The 16926-nt window shown below is 43.6% G+C and overlaps 1 protein-coding gene across 2 annotated transcripts in view; it reads right to left on the bottom strand.

Moving 5' to 3' along the window:
* CEP192 (centrosomal protein 192) overlaps window positions 1–16926 on the bottom strand; it is an 80839-nt gene that overhangs the window by 30124 nt on the left and 33789 nt on the right. For both annotated transcript variants that reach the window (XM_064150267.1, XM_064150268.1), the window contains 13 exons: window positions 16557–16682; window positions 14716–14859; window positions 14467–14530; window positions 13673–13812; window positions 12644–12736; window positions 11719–11834; window positions 8841–9020; window positions 7055–7145; window positions 5437–5613; window positions 3972–4232; window positions 3665–3771; window positions 1903–2012; window positions 253–394 (listed from right to left, as the gene is read on the bottom strand). In XM_064150267.1, coding sequence (XP_064006337.1) covers window positions 253–394; window positions 1903–2012; window positions 3665–3771; window positions 3972–4232; window positions 5437–5613; window positions 7055–7145; window positions 8841–9020; window positions 11719–11834; window positions 12644–12736; window positions 13673–13812; window positions 14467–14530; window positions 14716–14859; window positions 16557–16682 — 1751 coding nt within the window. The remainder of the gene's footprint in view (window positions 1–252; window positions 395–1902; window positions 2013–3664; window positions 3772–3971; window positions 4233–5436; window positions 5614–7054; window positions 7146–8840; window positions 9021–11718; window positions 11835–12643; window positions 12737–13672; window positions 13813–14466; window positions 14531–14715; window positions 14860–16556; window positions 16683–16926) is intronic.

The following is a 16926-nucleotide window of genomic DNA, read 5'->3' as shown; positions in this document are numbered from 1 at the left end:
GGAAGTTCCTCTGTTTTTATAAGGGGATAGACATGAAGTGGGAGTGGGCAAAACACTACACCTGGGGTCAGGTTCAAGATCCACCCCCGGAGAAGAGTCAGGGACGACCTGGGGTCAGGGTCAAGACCACTCCCCCAAGGAAGGTTAACCTTTTACAAAAGGAAATCCATTTTCATCACTGACACTGAGGGTTTCAATGAAAGGAGATGGACTTCACTTAGAATTTCACAGTTAACTTTCTAGCTACATCACCTGTCCAGATCCAAGGAACACTCAAAAGCCTGCTGAAGTACATCCAGATCAGACATGCAATACCCCAAGACACAAAGCACGCTCCTTCGCATGCTCCCGTAGAAGAGGTGCACATGGTTTGTCTTCCGTGGGATATCACACACTGAAAATTAGAATAAGAGAGCACTTCTAGTAAGAAAAAAACATCTCTAACACTGAGAGATTACACAATAGAGATTTAGAACACAGATCTAGTTAAGATATCCCAGATCCCTCAAAACATTACCTACTACACGTTCGGTTGTCAGGCCTAAACCTGTGTTAAGGAGACGTAGCATATAGAGCTAAGCACACATCAATGTCCACTTGTTAATTATTAAATAGCTGTTTTCCACCTTTATACAGCTGCCATAAACTAATCTGATTCTGCACCAAAGTGAAGTTAAGTTCTGCTTTTTTTTAGACTGCCAAAACAGCCCAAAATGTACCCAAGGCCTGGCAGAAAGATTCAACTTAGGAAAATTCTTTGTCTATCCATCTGTTCAGTATTTCAGTCATTATACCTGCAAGTACCCAAAAAGTCAGCAGTGTCACAGTAAAATTAACAAAATAGTGAAATTGTTTCATCAGAATGGTTAACAAATCAAAGGCTTCTCCTTTCTTAGTGCCATTTCACACTGAATAGACAGAACAAAGGCTTTAACTTCTCTGCCTCCTCCTCACCATCCATGCCAAGGGACAGCAAATAGGAGTTGTGGTCAGCTCATAGCATGTTTCTGTTACTCCTTCCTGAGAGGGAGGACTCCACACACTCTTCCCCTGCTTTGCTGTGAGGTGCCTCTCCACAAGAGATGGTCCTCCATGGGTTTCTCCATCACAAGTCTTTCCCACAGGCTGCAGTTCTTCACAAGCTACTCCAGTGTGGGTGCCTTCTGCAGGGTGCAGTCCCTCAGGAACAGATTGCTCCAGCACAGGTCCTCAGCAGGCTCATGAGTGCTGGCAGCAAATCTGCTCTAGCATTGGCTCCTCTCTCCACAGGGGTACAGAACCTGCCAGAAGCCTACTCCAGAACCGGCTCTCCGCAGGGCCACAGCCTCCTTCAGGCATCTACCAGTTCCAACAGAGTCTTCCATGAGCTGCAGTCAAATACTTACCCCACTGTCAACTGCCAAGGGCTGCAGGGCACAGCCTGCCTCACCAGGGCCTTCACCACAGGCTTCAGCGCACTCTCTGCTCCAGCAGCTGGAGCACCTCTTCCTCCATCACTGCCTCTGGTGTCTGCAGAGCTGTCTCTCTCACATTCTCAGTCCTCTAACCCACCTGTTGTTGCACATCAACTTTTTTCCCCTTCTTCAATATGTTACCCCAGAGGCACTGCCAGCATCACTGGCAGCCTTGGACTTGGCCAGCAGCTCTCTCTTGGAGGCAGCTGACACTGGCTCTATCAGACATGGAGAAAGCTTCTAGCAGCTTCTTAAAGAAACAACCCCTGTAGCTTCCCCCTACCCTAGGAAACCTTGCCATTACATCTGGCCAAACTGAGAATGTTGGCTTCTGTAGTGACCAAAACAGAAACAGTGGAGAAGTAACTAAGGTTTGAGCCTAAAAGCACTTTTTTTTTCAACCCCAAACCAAGTAGTGGGTTTGCCTTATAACAAGTCACAAGCTTACCTTCTGTCACAAGCTGCTCCCCCTGAAATTCTTCATCAAATACAACATCTCTTAATAGGCTCTGTTCTGCAATGATGTGCTTTTCTACTTCAGATTCACAATTCCTATATCTGTTAGAGAGAACATGAAACAAGAGTCATTACACATTACCAGAAAGTATTGGAAACAACAGTTTGAGAAGACTGATTAAACTGCTAAGAATCCAGCAGAATTTCTTCTTGATGTTTTCTCAGATACACCAAGCTCAAATCTGTGAGCATTCCTTTATACCTGCAGTCCTCTTCCCATCTTGAAATTGCCACAGCCATTCCTGCTCTGTTGCTGCACAGTGAAAGGAACTACTGAAACAGTGGCTCCTGGACGCCTGTTCTGCCAAGATACTTGCTCGTGCTGTCAGTTAACACCCACCTAGACTTTTCATAAGTACCTCAAGCATCTGAGTGATGTCTCAGTCACCACAAGAAGTAGGAGAATGCTATTTTTGGTCAAAAGTGAAAGCCTTTTGAGGGTAAAAATGGTCTGGTCTATGACAAAGGCAGCAGGTGCCAGCCAACAGCAGGAACATGGAGCCAAGGAGCATGACTCCCAACAGGGCAGGACATACTGGGAGGCATCAAGATTTAAACAGTCCTGGGAAGACTGGGAAGCTACAGGTCAGTAAGAAGGAACCTGGTATTCAGATAGGGTCAGAGCTGTTGAAGTGGAAAGAATACCTCAGTACTACTAATCCTCAGGTCTAAGCTACTTAACAGGCTGCTGACTGCTTACATTTTTGGAGTCAAGAACCTGAGGCACAGGCAGGTAGACTAAGTAGAATGCTCATTTCACACCCCTGCCCCTAAATCCCATATCATCATCTTGTTCTCGTGCACCATGAAGCCAGAATGGGATTTGACTGGCTTACAGCACTCTGTCATTTCCAAAGCAATCATCTCTCACAAATTATCAAGGGAGACTTCAGAGAAACTCCCACCAAGAAACAATGAACTCAACCACCATGCTCAGGAACCAAAAGCCATCCCAATGTCTGGAGCCTGAATGGCAGCAGTTGGAAGGGACCTTGTCTCACCTTCCTACTGAAGATACAAGTCTAGTTCAACACTTGACAGTACTGAATTTCAGTACTACTCTTCTCATGAGCCTTTCTTCACCAATTAAATCTACATACACAATGAAAAGGAAAACACCAAGCAAGAACACAAGTCTCATCTGATACGAAAACACAAAACTCCTCCTCCAAACCCAATGCACTCAAATTCAAGGATGTAAAAAGAAAGTAAAATTCTTAGTTAGGATTGATGCTCCAGCATAAAAACACAGCCACAAATAAGCAACCCAAACCCCTAACAACCTACCACGTGCAAGACTTACTAGATCTCTCCATATCATACCAACCACAGAGGTTGGAAGAGACCTCCAGAGATCAAGTCAAACTCCCCTGCCAAAAGCAGGATCCCCTAGAGTAGTTCACGCTGGAATGCACCCAGAAGGGTTTGGAAAGCCTCCAGGAGAGGAGACTCCACAACCCCCCCGGGCAGCCTGTTCCAGTCCTCCATCACCCTCACTGTGAAGTAAGTTTCTCCTCATGTTGAGGTGGAACTTTCTACGTTCCAGTTTGTATTCGTTGTTCCTTGTCTTATTACTGTGCCTTTTGGTTTGTTCCCACTCTTTATGAAAGTACATTAAAAACATAGTCATGGCAGCATTCACCTCTGGCTGTAACTCTTTTATTAAACCTGTTTCTGTGACAACAACATCTTACCTACAGTACTGCTGCCTAGAAACTTCATCTCCCCAGAAAAAACACACTGCTGCCAACAATAATCTTTGGGAGCCCTCTTCCACTGGATTCCATGTTACAGTAACTACCTGGTAAAACAAACAGGCAACACAGAAAGTATCTTGTTAGGACCCACGTTTAAAGCAAGATCAATTACTGCAACATAAGTGAAAGAGGATTAAACACAAGTTAAGTGAGGATAAGTAACTTGTCAGGCACATTCTCAGTGATCACATTGATTTTTGTTCAAGTTCAAAACATCTGCTCAGAAACAGGTATTTTTACTTACTTCATGTGTTCCTTCTCTTACTACAAACTTGTCTGGAGATACATTCAACACCTGAGGATCCATAATTCCTCCTGCCCCTAGGTTTTCAAAGCACACTGCTCTAACATAGGCAGCCCGAGAACCTGTGTTTCTCACATGCAAGGAAGCCTTCTTTATTTTGGAAGGCAATGATTCATTCAGGTCTAGCACGTAGTTATCAGGGAATTTCTTGATGTTTTCTAAAGTTACATTGCTTGTTCCTCCGTATCCAGAGAGTGGTATCTGAGGGAGAAAAAGATTCAAGTCATTAAACAAATCCAGTACCTCAAATAGAAGAAAAACTCCTCCTAAAATTTCTTCCTAACTGTGGTAAACTAAATAAAAGACTGACAGAAAGACAAATGAAAATACTTAAAATGTGAACTGAAAAGACTGTGCAAGAAATAGAAAAGCTGAAGTTTATTCAGCTTGTTTCAAGTTTTACTGAACACTGAAGATAAATTCAGATTGATTAACAGTTCTAGAGTTAAACTCATAGAGTGCTTTAGGTTGGAAGGGACCTTTAAAGGTCATCTAGTCCAACACCCCTGTACTGAGGAGGGACATCTTCAACTACATCATGTTGCTCATAGAACCAATCAACCAGGTTAGAAGAGACCTCCACCAAGATCATCCAGTCCAACCTATCACCTAGCCCTATCCAATCAACTAGACCATGGCAATAAGTGCCTCATCCAGGGGCCATTCCAATGGCAAATAACTCTCTCTGTGAAGAACTTGTTAAACCTCACACAACTGAAGTTTCAGAGTTCAAATATCTGCCTTGCAGGCACTGTCAAATACACAGCTTCAGGACTCAGTTTAAAATCCATTTCATTGTGCAGCTGTACCAAATCTGTTTTCCTTTGGCTTTCCATCTATATGCAGCCAGTCCAGCAATCAAGCACTGCTGTCCCTGTCCAGCCTGACTTGGAATGTCTCCAGGGATGGGGCTTCTACCACATCTCTAAGCAGCCTGTGCCAGCATAAAAAAAAACTTCTTCCTTCCATCTAGTCTACATCTCTCCTCTTTTAAAGCCACTGACCCTTGTCTTGTCAGAACAGGCCTTGCTAAAAAGGTTATCACTATCTTTGTCATAGGCCCCTTGAAGTACTGAAAGGTTTCCTGGGAGTCTTCTCTTCTCCAGGCTCAACAACCACATCTTTCCTTGCAGGAGAGGTTCTCCAGCCTTGAAATCTTGGGCTACTTCTGAAACAGTACATGAAAATCTTCCTGCACTAAGGGGGAAAAAAGTGCATGAAAACTGAGACTAACATTCAAACTGTAAAATTCAGTGCCCAAATAACCTTTAACAGGTATACAGATCTATAGACTACATCTTGAGAAGGTTCAGCTTTCCAACAGGAACAGCTTTTCAGTGCTAGGTGTTTAAGAATTATGACAAGATATATATACTTAAATTAGAAGTTAGCCTGGGCCTCTTACAGTGAACTTAATTCCTGGCTGAGATCGGATCCCCAGCTGTTTGATTTCCAGCTTGGCAAAGCAGCAAGTTGTTCGAGTAGGTGTGAACATCAAATATATGTCAGCATCTTCTTTGGGACGAATTTTGAGTTCCCAGTTAATAGTTGAGCGCTCTTCTGATCCAAATATACTTTTCAGCTATAAAAAGCAGACAGCACAAGTGAGTGACTACAATAGGAGGAACACAGAGCAGTGAGATTTGATTCGCCAGGAACTCCAGGTTAAGTTCTTCAAAATCTGGATGAACTTCAGTTGGCAGTGAATGTGTTTTTAAAGTTGCAATGTTTAATACACAGCAAAAAAGATCAAGGTCAAGATACTTCATATTGGCACAACGACCCCCTCAGTTTGCAGAATAACAGAATGGGAAGGGTTGGAAAAGACCTCTGGAGATCATCTAAGTCAACCCCCATGTTAAAGCAGTTTCTCCTAGGTGAGGCTGCAGAGCAACATGTCCAGAAAGGCCCACAAAAAGAGACCCCACAATCTCTCTGGATAGCCTGTTTCAGTGCTCCATCACCCTCAAAGAAGTTGCTCCTTCAATTCAAGCAAAGCCTCCTGGGTTCTAGTTTGTACTTGCTGCCCCTTGTCCTATTACTGCAAAGAACCCACATGCCACATGTATTGCTCCTGCTGCTATCATTTTTTGGCAGACTCCATCTTAGACCAGTTCTTTTGCCCACAATCTATAATATGGCAAGACTGAACACAAAACCACTACAGCATTTTTCCTTCAGTTTAAAATTTTAGATATCAACTCTGAACATTTGAGATGGGGAGGAAGTGGACCTATTGTCCAGGGTTAGGGTGGATCCCTCCGCCGGTAGAATAAACTCACCACAACATGGGGTATTTTTGGCAAGTCAGGGAAAGATGAAATAGTATTTCTTAAAGTATAACAGTATAAAGAGAAATAAAGGACTAGAGAAAAATAGAATAACCTTAAGGGAGATGGGGAAGGGGTCAAGCAGCAGCAAAGCAGCAGCAGCCAGAACAGCAGCGGGCAAAGATAGCAGGCAGTGCCTGCACAGCTCAAGCAGCAGAAGCCAGCAAGGGGAAAGAACAAGCTGTGCTTCTAGACATACAGCTCTTGATGCTCCAATGAAATGATAGCAACTTATCCACTGTTGCCATTATATGGCCTATCCCTGGAATGCTCACCTACGTCTGAGCACAAAATGTAACTCAAACGGCCACAATTATGTAACAAAAAAGCCCTCTAGTTATGGTAATTCCTAAAGGCTAATTCCAGCTTTTCTTGTCTCCCTTCCTCACACAGACAGAGTTCTTTGGAGGGAGCTCTGAAATCCCTCCTGCAAGAAGGGCCACTTCACCCAGTACTGACTGTCTGGTGCTACAGCAGCTCACAGTGCTATCAAGTGAGCTGCAGTACTCCTTGTTTCAGCTCTTCTTCAGATTTCTAGCATAGCTTAAGCTCTGCTGCCATGTCCATTTTGGCCACCTGGGAGCAAATACTCACTGACATTTAGAAAGGAACAACACTTCAGAGCAAAGCCACTTTTATCATAAATATACCCTTATTACTGCCATAAACACTGAAGAAATGGATAACAGTTACCTGAAAGCAGTCTTGATCCTGGCCTCTTATCAAGAGCCTTAAATGCTGGGTCACAGTTGGAGAGTCATTTCTTAAAGCTAACTTCTGCTGGCTAGAAAATACAGCAAATAGAAATTGACTGCTTATATTTAGTCATGGAAACCACAGAAACAAGAGAGCCATGGTTCAATCTCCACCTCTTAGAACAACAAAATAGGTTAACTAGAAAGTCATGTCTGTATTTTCCAACTTCCAGACCTTACAATACCATTACACCCAGAGCAAAACAACCCCAAAATACATACACAGCTTTTCTCAAGGTCAAATATTGTACTCAACAGCTTGAACTTTTAAAGCAAGCAGTCCTTGTGTCCCTTAAAACTACAATTCTCTTTGAGACACAGTTTTAATTGGATTATCCAGTGCCACTTGATGATGCAGAAACTTGAGTAGTCTGGCCCTGACTCACTTGACCAATTGTAAAGAACTAAAATAAACTCTTCCTTTTCAGGTACTTTTTAAACATGCTAGTGCTACACAGGACATTATGGTCATTTGGCAGCACTAGGTTGACCAAAAAGCCATTTTTCTCCTCTCTAATAGGATCACAGGATGTCAGGGGTTGGAAAGGACCCAAGGAAATCATCAAGTCCAACTCCCTGCCAGAGCAGGGCCACACAATCTAGCACAAATCACAGAGGAATGCATCCAGACAGGCTTTGAAAGTCTCCAGAGAAGGAGACTCCACAACTTCTCTGAGGAGCCTGTTCCAGTGCCCTGTGACCCTTACAGTAAAGAAGCTCCCCCTTGTGTTGAGCTGCAACCTCTTGTGCTGCAATTTACATCCATTGCTCCTTGTCCTATCACAGGGAGCAAGGGAGCAGAACCTGTCCCTCCCATCCTGACCCCCAGCCCTCAGATATTTGTAAACATTCATTAAATCCCCTCTCAATCTTCTCTTCTCCTGACTAAAAAGCTCCAGGTCCCTCAGCCTCTCCTCATAAGGCCTGCCCTCCAGTCCCCTAACTGTCCTCATAGACCTCTGCTGGACCCTCTCCAGATGAGACCTCATCCTCATTACTGTCTTTAGCCTTGATCACCCCAGGGCAGAGTAGAGGGGAAGGAGAACCTCCCTTGATCTGCTGGACACACTCTTCTCCATAAACCTCAGGATCCCATTGACCTTCTTGGCCACAAGGACACATTGCTGTCTCATGACATATCCTGACATTGATCAGCCTTATGGTATTTCAGAGCCTTCACCCACAGAGAAAGGAAACTTCTTCAAGCCAAGAGCATGAGTGCCTTTGCCATTTTAACAAGTCAAAAACAGTCACAGAATCATTCAGGTTTAAGACCTTTGAGATAAAGTCCAACCATTCACCTAGCACCCTAGATCTGACAAAGCCTAAAATTGGTAAAAACAAAGACAGAGGAAGGACCAGACAGTTAGAATCAAAGAGGAGTAGAGAGAAATCAAAGCCTCTCCCCCTTTTCCAGTAGCAGATATTGGTTTGTACTCTGTTGGAACAATAGTTCTAAAACTCATTTCAGCTTCCCAAACCTAGTGGTGCATCAAAACTATTTTTCAGGAGGAACAGAAGGCAAAAGGGTAATAGCAGGGAAGTGAAAGTAACTCTCAAACACAAACCAGCCCAAAGGACCATGTTAGAAATACACTACCTTAATAAAATGGTAGAACAGGAACACAGCTATCAGAAATTGTTATTGGATATGGATACAAACACAGTTCACTTTTAAACTCAGGGTGATATTCTAGGTGAAGAGCTGCCCAGCTTATACTTACACTGATGTTCCAAGGGGTACTCCTCCCCAGGCAACGAACTGCTTGTTGGAGAGAATGGGTGGGATGTTTGAGCAGTCACCAACAGCTGTAGGAACAGGTCTGTTTCTCTCAGACACCACCTCACCTTTCAGCACCACTTCGTACTGAGGTCCGGAGGGCAGCACAAGGACTGTCAAAGAACTTGGAAAACAAACAAACAAATGTAAATCCCACCACAGAACAAGAGTCACTGCTGAAAACAAAACCTAAGTGGAAAAAAAAATACATGCATAGGCCTTTCAAAAGTAACTCAAGGGGAAAATACAAATACTTTATGATGAAGGTCAGGGTTAGGCATAGAAATTTCACTCTTTCGGGCTGCAGAGACATATGCCACGTGCACCTCAACCAACCTTCTGAAGTATTTCATCTGGAAATGGTTCAGACAAGTATTTCAGTAACTAAATCTTAAGAAATTGGCTTTTGTCCATGGTAACTTGTGATTATTTTGACAGACTAGTATGGAAGAGAAAGTCTGGCTGGCTCTGTACAGATTAACAGGTGTGAGATACTCAGAAGCACCAAAATTTCACTCTGAGTCCTGTTAACCACAGCAGTGTTCCAAGTGTTCAAGAGTTTTTTCACAGCCTTACAGATTGCATTGGGTTGGAAGGGACCCTCAAAGTCACCTTGTCCAATGCCCTTGCAGTCAGCAGGGACACCTCCAACTATATGAGGCTGCCTAGGACCACAGTGAACCTGACTTTGAATGTCACCAGGGTAAGGGCCTCAACCACATCCCTGGGTGACATGTTCCAGTATTTCACCACTCTCTTTGTAAAGAACTTCCTCCTAATGTCCAACTGAAATCTTCCCTGCTCCAGATTCAAACCATTGCTCCTCATCCTATTACCACAAGGCCTTCTAAATAGTCCTTCCCCAGCCTTCCTGTAGATCCCCTTCAGAAACTGAAATGTAGTTATTAGGTCTCTCCAAAACCTTCTCTTCTCTGGGCTGAACAGCCCCGATTCTTTCAGCCTGTCTTTATAGGTTCCAGCCCTCTGACCATCACTGTGGCCCTCCTCTGGACTCATTCCAGCAGGTCCATGTACCTCTCGTGCTGAGGATCCCAGCACTAGAGAGAGTACTCCAGGCAAGACCTTTCCAGAGCAGAGTGGCAGAATCATCTCTGCCCCTCTGCTGACCACATCTATTTTGATGCAGCCCTGGATGCAATTTGCCTTCCAGGCTACAAGTCCTCATAGCTGGCTCACGTCCAGCTTCTCATCCACCAGCACCCTCAAGTCCTTTTCTGCAGGGCTGCTCTCAATTTCATCATGTCCCAGCCTGTAGTGATATCAAAGATCACCCTTGCACTTAGCCTTATTGAACCTCATGAAACACTCCTCAGCCCACTTCTCCAGGCTGTCTTTATCTCATTTCCTGAGACTGCTGCGAGGAAGGACTCATGAGCCCACAGATAAGGAATCAGTCACCTGCAGCTGGCTTTTCACGATACAGTCTCTACCTTAGAGGCCATAAGCATAGCACAGATGCCTATTGCCACCTTCAGGCGGATGAGTGAAAGCAGCAGGCACACATTCAAATAACGAAGCAAAAAGACGTGGGCTAACATTGCACAGGAACACTGGACCTACACTGGCACAGTAAGTACAAGAAACTAGAAACCAACAGCAAATCCCCATCAAAAACAACAGAAGAACTCGGAAAGTGCTGTCTCACTAAGGAGACAGATGCCAACAGAGAAGTAAAACAAAAGGCTGAAGTATACAGAGAAGAAACTAGAGATTGGAAATATCTAACCAACAATATAGGGAATGACAGAAAACAATCAGTCAGAAAAATAAAACAAAGCAAAAAAGGAAGAAAAAAAGGCAGAAGGCAATCAGGCTGAAGCATCTTTTATAGCACAGACCCACTTGGAACCAGGACTCAGGAATCTTCAGTCCAGCTGTCACTGAATATATGTGCTGTCTACTGACAGAGCCTTGCATCCCAGAGGGCACACAATGTCTTGTTACTGCTTCAGTTTATCAGTCTTTCAGCAGCATTTGCCAAGTAGACTGCAGAGTTTCTAACCCTGCTGAGTACCCTGAGCCCAAAGGCTAAGCAGTTATGTATAAAGCCACAGGAAGGCAAAGATAAATCTCTTTGCCATGCCTATCCATTAGCATCATGAGAACAGAACTTCTCATTGTTCAATGCACTGGGTAGGCCTTAGTTAAGCTGAATGTCTTTTGGGTGTTCTTGCATTACTATAGCAGAAATGGGAGAACAAAGAGGAAAAGCTACTCAGGAGAAAGGAGTCAGACACCCAGCATTGTCAAAAAAACTCTTATATGGTATCAGAATGATCACTTGAACTAATCAAGCCTGTACAAAAACATGAATGCTTTTATCTGCAGAAGGAACATCATATCTGTATCAGAACAGCTGAACTCTTATGCAATTATAGCAGCCAAAACCAATTACTACCTCTGAGCCTGTCTGTGCCTGAGTGTTTTTATATGAGAAAACAGGAATAACGTTTCCCTTAGCAGGTGAAGAAGGGGGAAGCAACTCAAGCAGCTTGTGAAGATCAGCATTTTAAAGCTTTGCTGTACTTCAGAAAGAAGAATCCTGTGAAGGGGACTTAGTTTATCTAGGCTAAAGCCGCCTCAGAACACCAGGAAATATTAGCTACTCCCTAAGCTACGCACAGCAAGAGGTAGATAATGCACAGGACAGGTGAACCCCAGCAAAAAGTTACTTTGTAATGACTGAGGACCTCCCATGAAAACAAGCAGAAGGTTTCCCCTGTGAAAAGTGAGTAAAACTTGTCATTTGTTCATGCCCTTAAGGTCAAAAGTAGCTCTCAGCATAAAATCAGTTCTGTTACCTTTCTATAGTCCTGACATCATTGGGAACAAAAAGGACAACCACTTCTTGCTCTTCTCCAGGAAGAAGGAAAAGACCCTCAGGTAGAACCCCAAAGCAGCTGTCCCCATCTGATATCTGGAGGCAGACAAGGGCAAAAGAGAAGGTAGATTATGTATTTAAAGGGAGCATTACAAGATGAAATACAATTTACATCTGCTGTACACAGAGTTCAGGCAGTTCAAATACACCTGACACCTTCACAACTTTCCCATAATCCTGCACTAATTAAACTCCTCTAAAGATGGACAGTCTCTTACAGATACCTCTAACAGAAGCTTCTTAAGACATCAGCTGCACCTAGGACAGCAAATGGGCCACAAAAGCTTGAAGAACTTCAAGGAAGTACAACATGGCAAAGGTAAAGCACTGACGAAGCAGCATTCCTGGTGTCAACGGTGGTACCAATCTGTATCAGGTACTACCCAATATCATCACAGAAAAGTGGCATTTGTGCTATTAGTCATTCATCTTATTCCCATGGCCCCTACTTCATGAAAGAAATGATGGTGTGATCACCCTCAGTTATAGGGTTCTTTTAGAAATGTGAAAGGTCCAACTGCTTCTTCCACAGACTTGGAAAGGCTGGATTCAAATGTGCTTTCCATCTGGTGCACACTTTCCATGGACTCTCAAGAAAATCCAAGAGATGGCAGATCTGAAGAGAGCTCATCTCGTGATTGAAACTGCAAGATGTTGACTGAAAACATAGCTCTGCTAGAAAAGAAGATGTTTGCCAGTGGTAATATTCCACTTGGCTCCGTACTCCATTACTCTACTTCTATATATTTATTACACTATAGTAAAAACCTCTTTATAAAAATCCAGTTTCAATAGAGCCATAGCAGCAGAAACCTCACCATTTCAAGAGAGAGAAGCCAACCTACCTTGATTTTCAAATGTACACCAATGTTTCCAGCATTTTTCAAGGGCAGCCGCTGCTTGGCTGTAGAACCCACCCTGGCAGACAGACACATTGCCTGGAACAAGTGGAGATGGATGGATGTATGGAGAGCATCATAGAATCAACCAGGTTGGAAGAGACCTCCAAGATCAGCCAGTCCAACCTAGCACCCAGCCCTAGCCAGTCAACTAGACCATGGCACTAAGTGCCCCAACCAGGCTTTTCTTCAACACCTCCAGGGATGGTGACTCCACCACCTCCCTGGGCAGCTCATTCCAATGCCAATCACTCTCTCTGCCAACAACTTCCTCCTAACATCCAGCCTAGGCCTCCCCTGGCACAACTTGAGACTGTGTCTCCTTGTTCTGTTGCTGATTGCCTGGGAGAAGAGACCAACCCCCACGTGGCTACAACTTCCCTTCAGGTAGCTGTAGACAGATAAAACCATACAGAATAAAAACCAGCATTACAAAAGTACTAGACCATGAGAGACAAACCATTAGCAGCAACCTGATCATACAATGCTTTAGGTTCCAATAGACCTTTAAAGGTCATCTCATCCAACACCCAGTGCAGTCAGCAGGGACATCTTCAACTAGATCAGGTTGCTCAGAACCCCATCTACTTCATCTGGAATGATTCTAGGGATGGGGCTTCTACCACTTTTCTAGGCAACCTGGGCAAGTGTTTCATCATCCTCACTGTAAAAAGAAGTCTTCCTTCTACCAAATATAAATCTCCCTGTAGTAGCTTAAAACCATCATCCCTTGTCCTGTCCCAGCTGACCCTGCTAAAAAAGGTTGTCCCCATTTTTATTATCAGCCCCTTTAAGTACTGCAAGGCCACAATAAGGTCTCCCTGAAGCCTTATCTTCCCCAAGCTGAACAGCTCTATCCAATTGAAGATGACCCTACTCACTGAAGAAGGGTGAGAGTAGAGGTCTGGGCACTTTCCAGCCCAGAACATTCTGTGATTTCAATTAGTGAAACATATTTTGTAAAGACATGCAAACCTGTAGGGTTCTTGGAGCATGTATCTTGGCTGTCCCAGCTCTTGCTCGGAGAGGGACACTTTTAAGCACGCTGCTGGGTCCAGGACTGTCCAGCTCCACATCAACACTTGCCAAGAACACATCTGCTGGACCCAAGGAACCTAGGAACAGTTCCATGAGTAAGACAAGCAAGCTAGCAGCAAGGGCCACTCCTGTGGATGCATGCCTCACTTGAGCTACTGTCCCATCTTCATACATTAATGTTGTGAGGATAATACAGAAGATCTCTCACCACCCTGGTAACACTTTGTTTTTTCTCTTTTAAATCAAGTCTTGCAGAACCTTATCTGAGAGTTTCACAGTTCTATCTTAAATGTGGCTAAAGTTGCCCCTAAAGCAATCAAAAAATCCATCACAAGCTAGCTAGGAGAGATGTGCATTATTCACTCTTCAGGAAGACAGAAAAACTCAAGAGGTTTCTTCATATTTCTTATCCATTTTGCAATTAGTGGAATACTTCAAGTGATGATTTCATTCCCTCAGTAAAGGAAATAAAGCAGATGTCAAACATCTTGCAGCAAATAACCACACTGGACAGTTGGATATTGAAGCATAAATGCCCCTGTTGACATCTAAAAGATTAAGACACAGAAGTATTCTGCCTCCTTCAGTTTCCAAAGCTGAATGTGACACCCAAAACATTAAGATACATAAATCAAAGCCGGAAGGTTTCATTTCACATTTGTTAGAATTGCAGGAACAGCTGCAAAGTAAAACTTGTTTCAGTTGAAATTAAAAAAATCAAATTGCTATACCTGAACAAGAAATTTGTTTCTTAGGTGCATGGAATAGAACCCAAACTGTTAAAGCTTCAGGATCCTGAAAAAGAAATTGGTTGACTCATCTTATGGGATGGTATTACTGAAGCGAAATAAAGAACAAAATTGAAACACAAACCCAACTAGCAACAGAACTGCACTGCTAAGTAGGTAAATGCCCCAAAAATCATTACTGTGAGCTCAGATATTTAGAACCACCAGTTCAGAAAGCTGCAAACTACTCACTTGCCCATCATAGCTTGCATGTATCACATGATTTACAACTGATGGAGCTGCTGTCTGAGAAATGGCATCTGTCTGGAGTGATTGCTCATTGGAAGCTGAGACTGGCTCCTTGGAAAATGTGAAGCAACTCCAAGCTACTGCATTCTGAAAAAGAAATCAAGTATGGGAAGGATTAAATCTTATTGACACTAACAATACTGCTGAGAAACACAAGGCAAGTTTTGAGCCATTCAAGATTAGCCTGTAGGTATGCAGCAGTGCAAACAACCTTCCAAAAACAATCAGACCCCCTTTTGGACAGTAAAAGGAGCTGGAACAGGCTCTTTTAAGCATTCAAGACCAAACCTCAGCAGTCATCAAGATGACCTGATCCATCTGAATTTCAGGCAAGTCCTTTCTTATCTCCCACATAAGAAAACAAGAAAACCAGCCCAGAAGAGCAACCAACCTATCTAAAACCCCAGAACCTGCACTGCCACAGAGATGCAGTGAGGAGCACTTTGCAGCCTATAATAGAAGCTATTGCTTCTGATAGAAGAAACTGATAGAAGAGCCCCGCTCTTGCCCCTGCAGAGGATGTGAGACACCTTCCATTACCTGAAGGGGGCCTACAAGAAGAATGGAGAGAGACTGTTTACAAAGGCCTGCAGTGATAGGTCCAAAGGCAATGGCTTCAAACTAGAGAAGAGCAGATCTAGATCGGATGTTAGGAACAAGTTCTTTACCATGAGGGCAGCGGAACACTGCAACAGGTTGCCCAAGGAGGTGGTTGGGGCCCCATGCCTGGAGATGCTTGACAAGGCTGTGAGCAATCACATGTAGTGCCTGCAGAGAGGGTTGGACTAGATGACCTTTGCAGGTCCCTTCCAACCCAGGCCTCTCTGTGATTCTATGAATATGCTAAACTCTGCTGCTTGTTTGAATAGTCAGCTCTTCCATCTGAAGAAGAGAATAGCTCTACAGCTTCTGAGAGGGAAAGTTTAAGCGAGACAACGCTTTTGCTCTCTGCTGCCCAGTGCTAAAAAATCAGGCAGAGCCACTGGCTGTAAAAACAACACAAACAAAAAACCTAACTAAAAGATACCCCCACAAAACTCCAAAGACCATAAACATTCCAGAAGCACTTCTGGTGGTATTCTGTCTCTCCTTAGGCTGGAATACAGTTGATTTTCTTCCTAGAAGCTGGTACAAAGCTGAGGTTTGGATTTAGTGTGAAAATAGTGTTAACACATGCATGTTTTCCAGTTGTTGCTAAGCAGTTTGTGTACTAAATCAAGAACCTCTCAGCTTCTCTCAGCAGAGGCTGAGAGTGCACATGGAGACAGGACAGGACAGGACACAGTAAGGACAGGTGACCCCAAATGACCAAAGAGCTACTCCATACCACATAACATAACACCAAGTATGTGAACTGGGGGCACCACAATGCTAAGATTGGCTGAGGCATCAGTAAGCAAATCATATTGTGCATCACTTGTTTTAATATATTCTATTCTTCTTCCCTTTTCTGTTCTGTTCAACTGTCTTCATCTCAATTCACAAGCTTTACTTTTTTGTTTCCCCCCCAAGTTCTCTTCCCCTTCCCACAGGAGAGAGTAAGCAAGTGGTTTCCCAACACTGACTTGCCAGCTGAGGTTGAACCAGGACATACCATTAGAGCAGACCCAGACCACTATTTTGCAATAAATTTATATCCTGAGTAACCAAAAAAAAAAAATCAGACTTAGGCATGTAGTGTCCAGACAACATTCATAATGGCACAGAACATAAAACCTTCTGGTATTAAAAATTCAGCACCACAAGAGGTTAACTCTCACATAGAGGAAGTTTCCTGTACTTACTGCATTAATGATGAGTCGAAGAGGCACAAAAGCATGGGTTTTGTTCACCAGTTTTAGTGGAAGAGCCTTCCAGCTGCCAAAAGTCAAATCACCAAAATCCAGAATTCCTTTTTGGCCTGTTTCCACCTGGTTTTAAAGCAAAGCAAAATTTCTAAGGGATGAAAACCTCTAAAACACACTCCCAACAAAATCATCAGCAAAGTAATGATGTTTACCTGTTCCACTCTCTTAATGCCACATTCACATCACTACACACCTTCTAGAAGGGGTAAGAAACATATTCCCTAAGGTATCAAAAGGCTTTACACCCAACAGGTTCTCTCCCACATATTTGACCTTCATTAAGCCAATCTTTGGTGCAGTATGTATC

Source organism: Pogoniulus pusillus, chromosome 10 (genome assembly GCF_015220805.1).
Source record: "Pogoniulus pusillus isolate bPogPus1 chromosome 10, bPogPus1.pri, whole genome shotgun sequence".
Taxonomy (NCBI): Eukaryota; Metazoa; Chordata; class Aves; order Piciformes; family Lybiidae; genus Pogoniulus; species Pogoniulus pusillus.
This window is presented reverse-complemented; position numbering and strand designations above follow the sequence as displayed.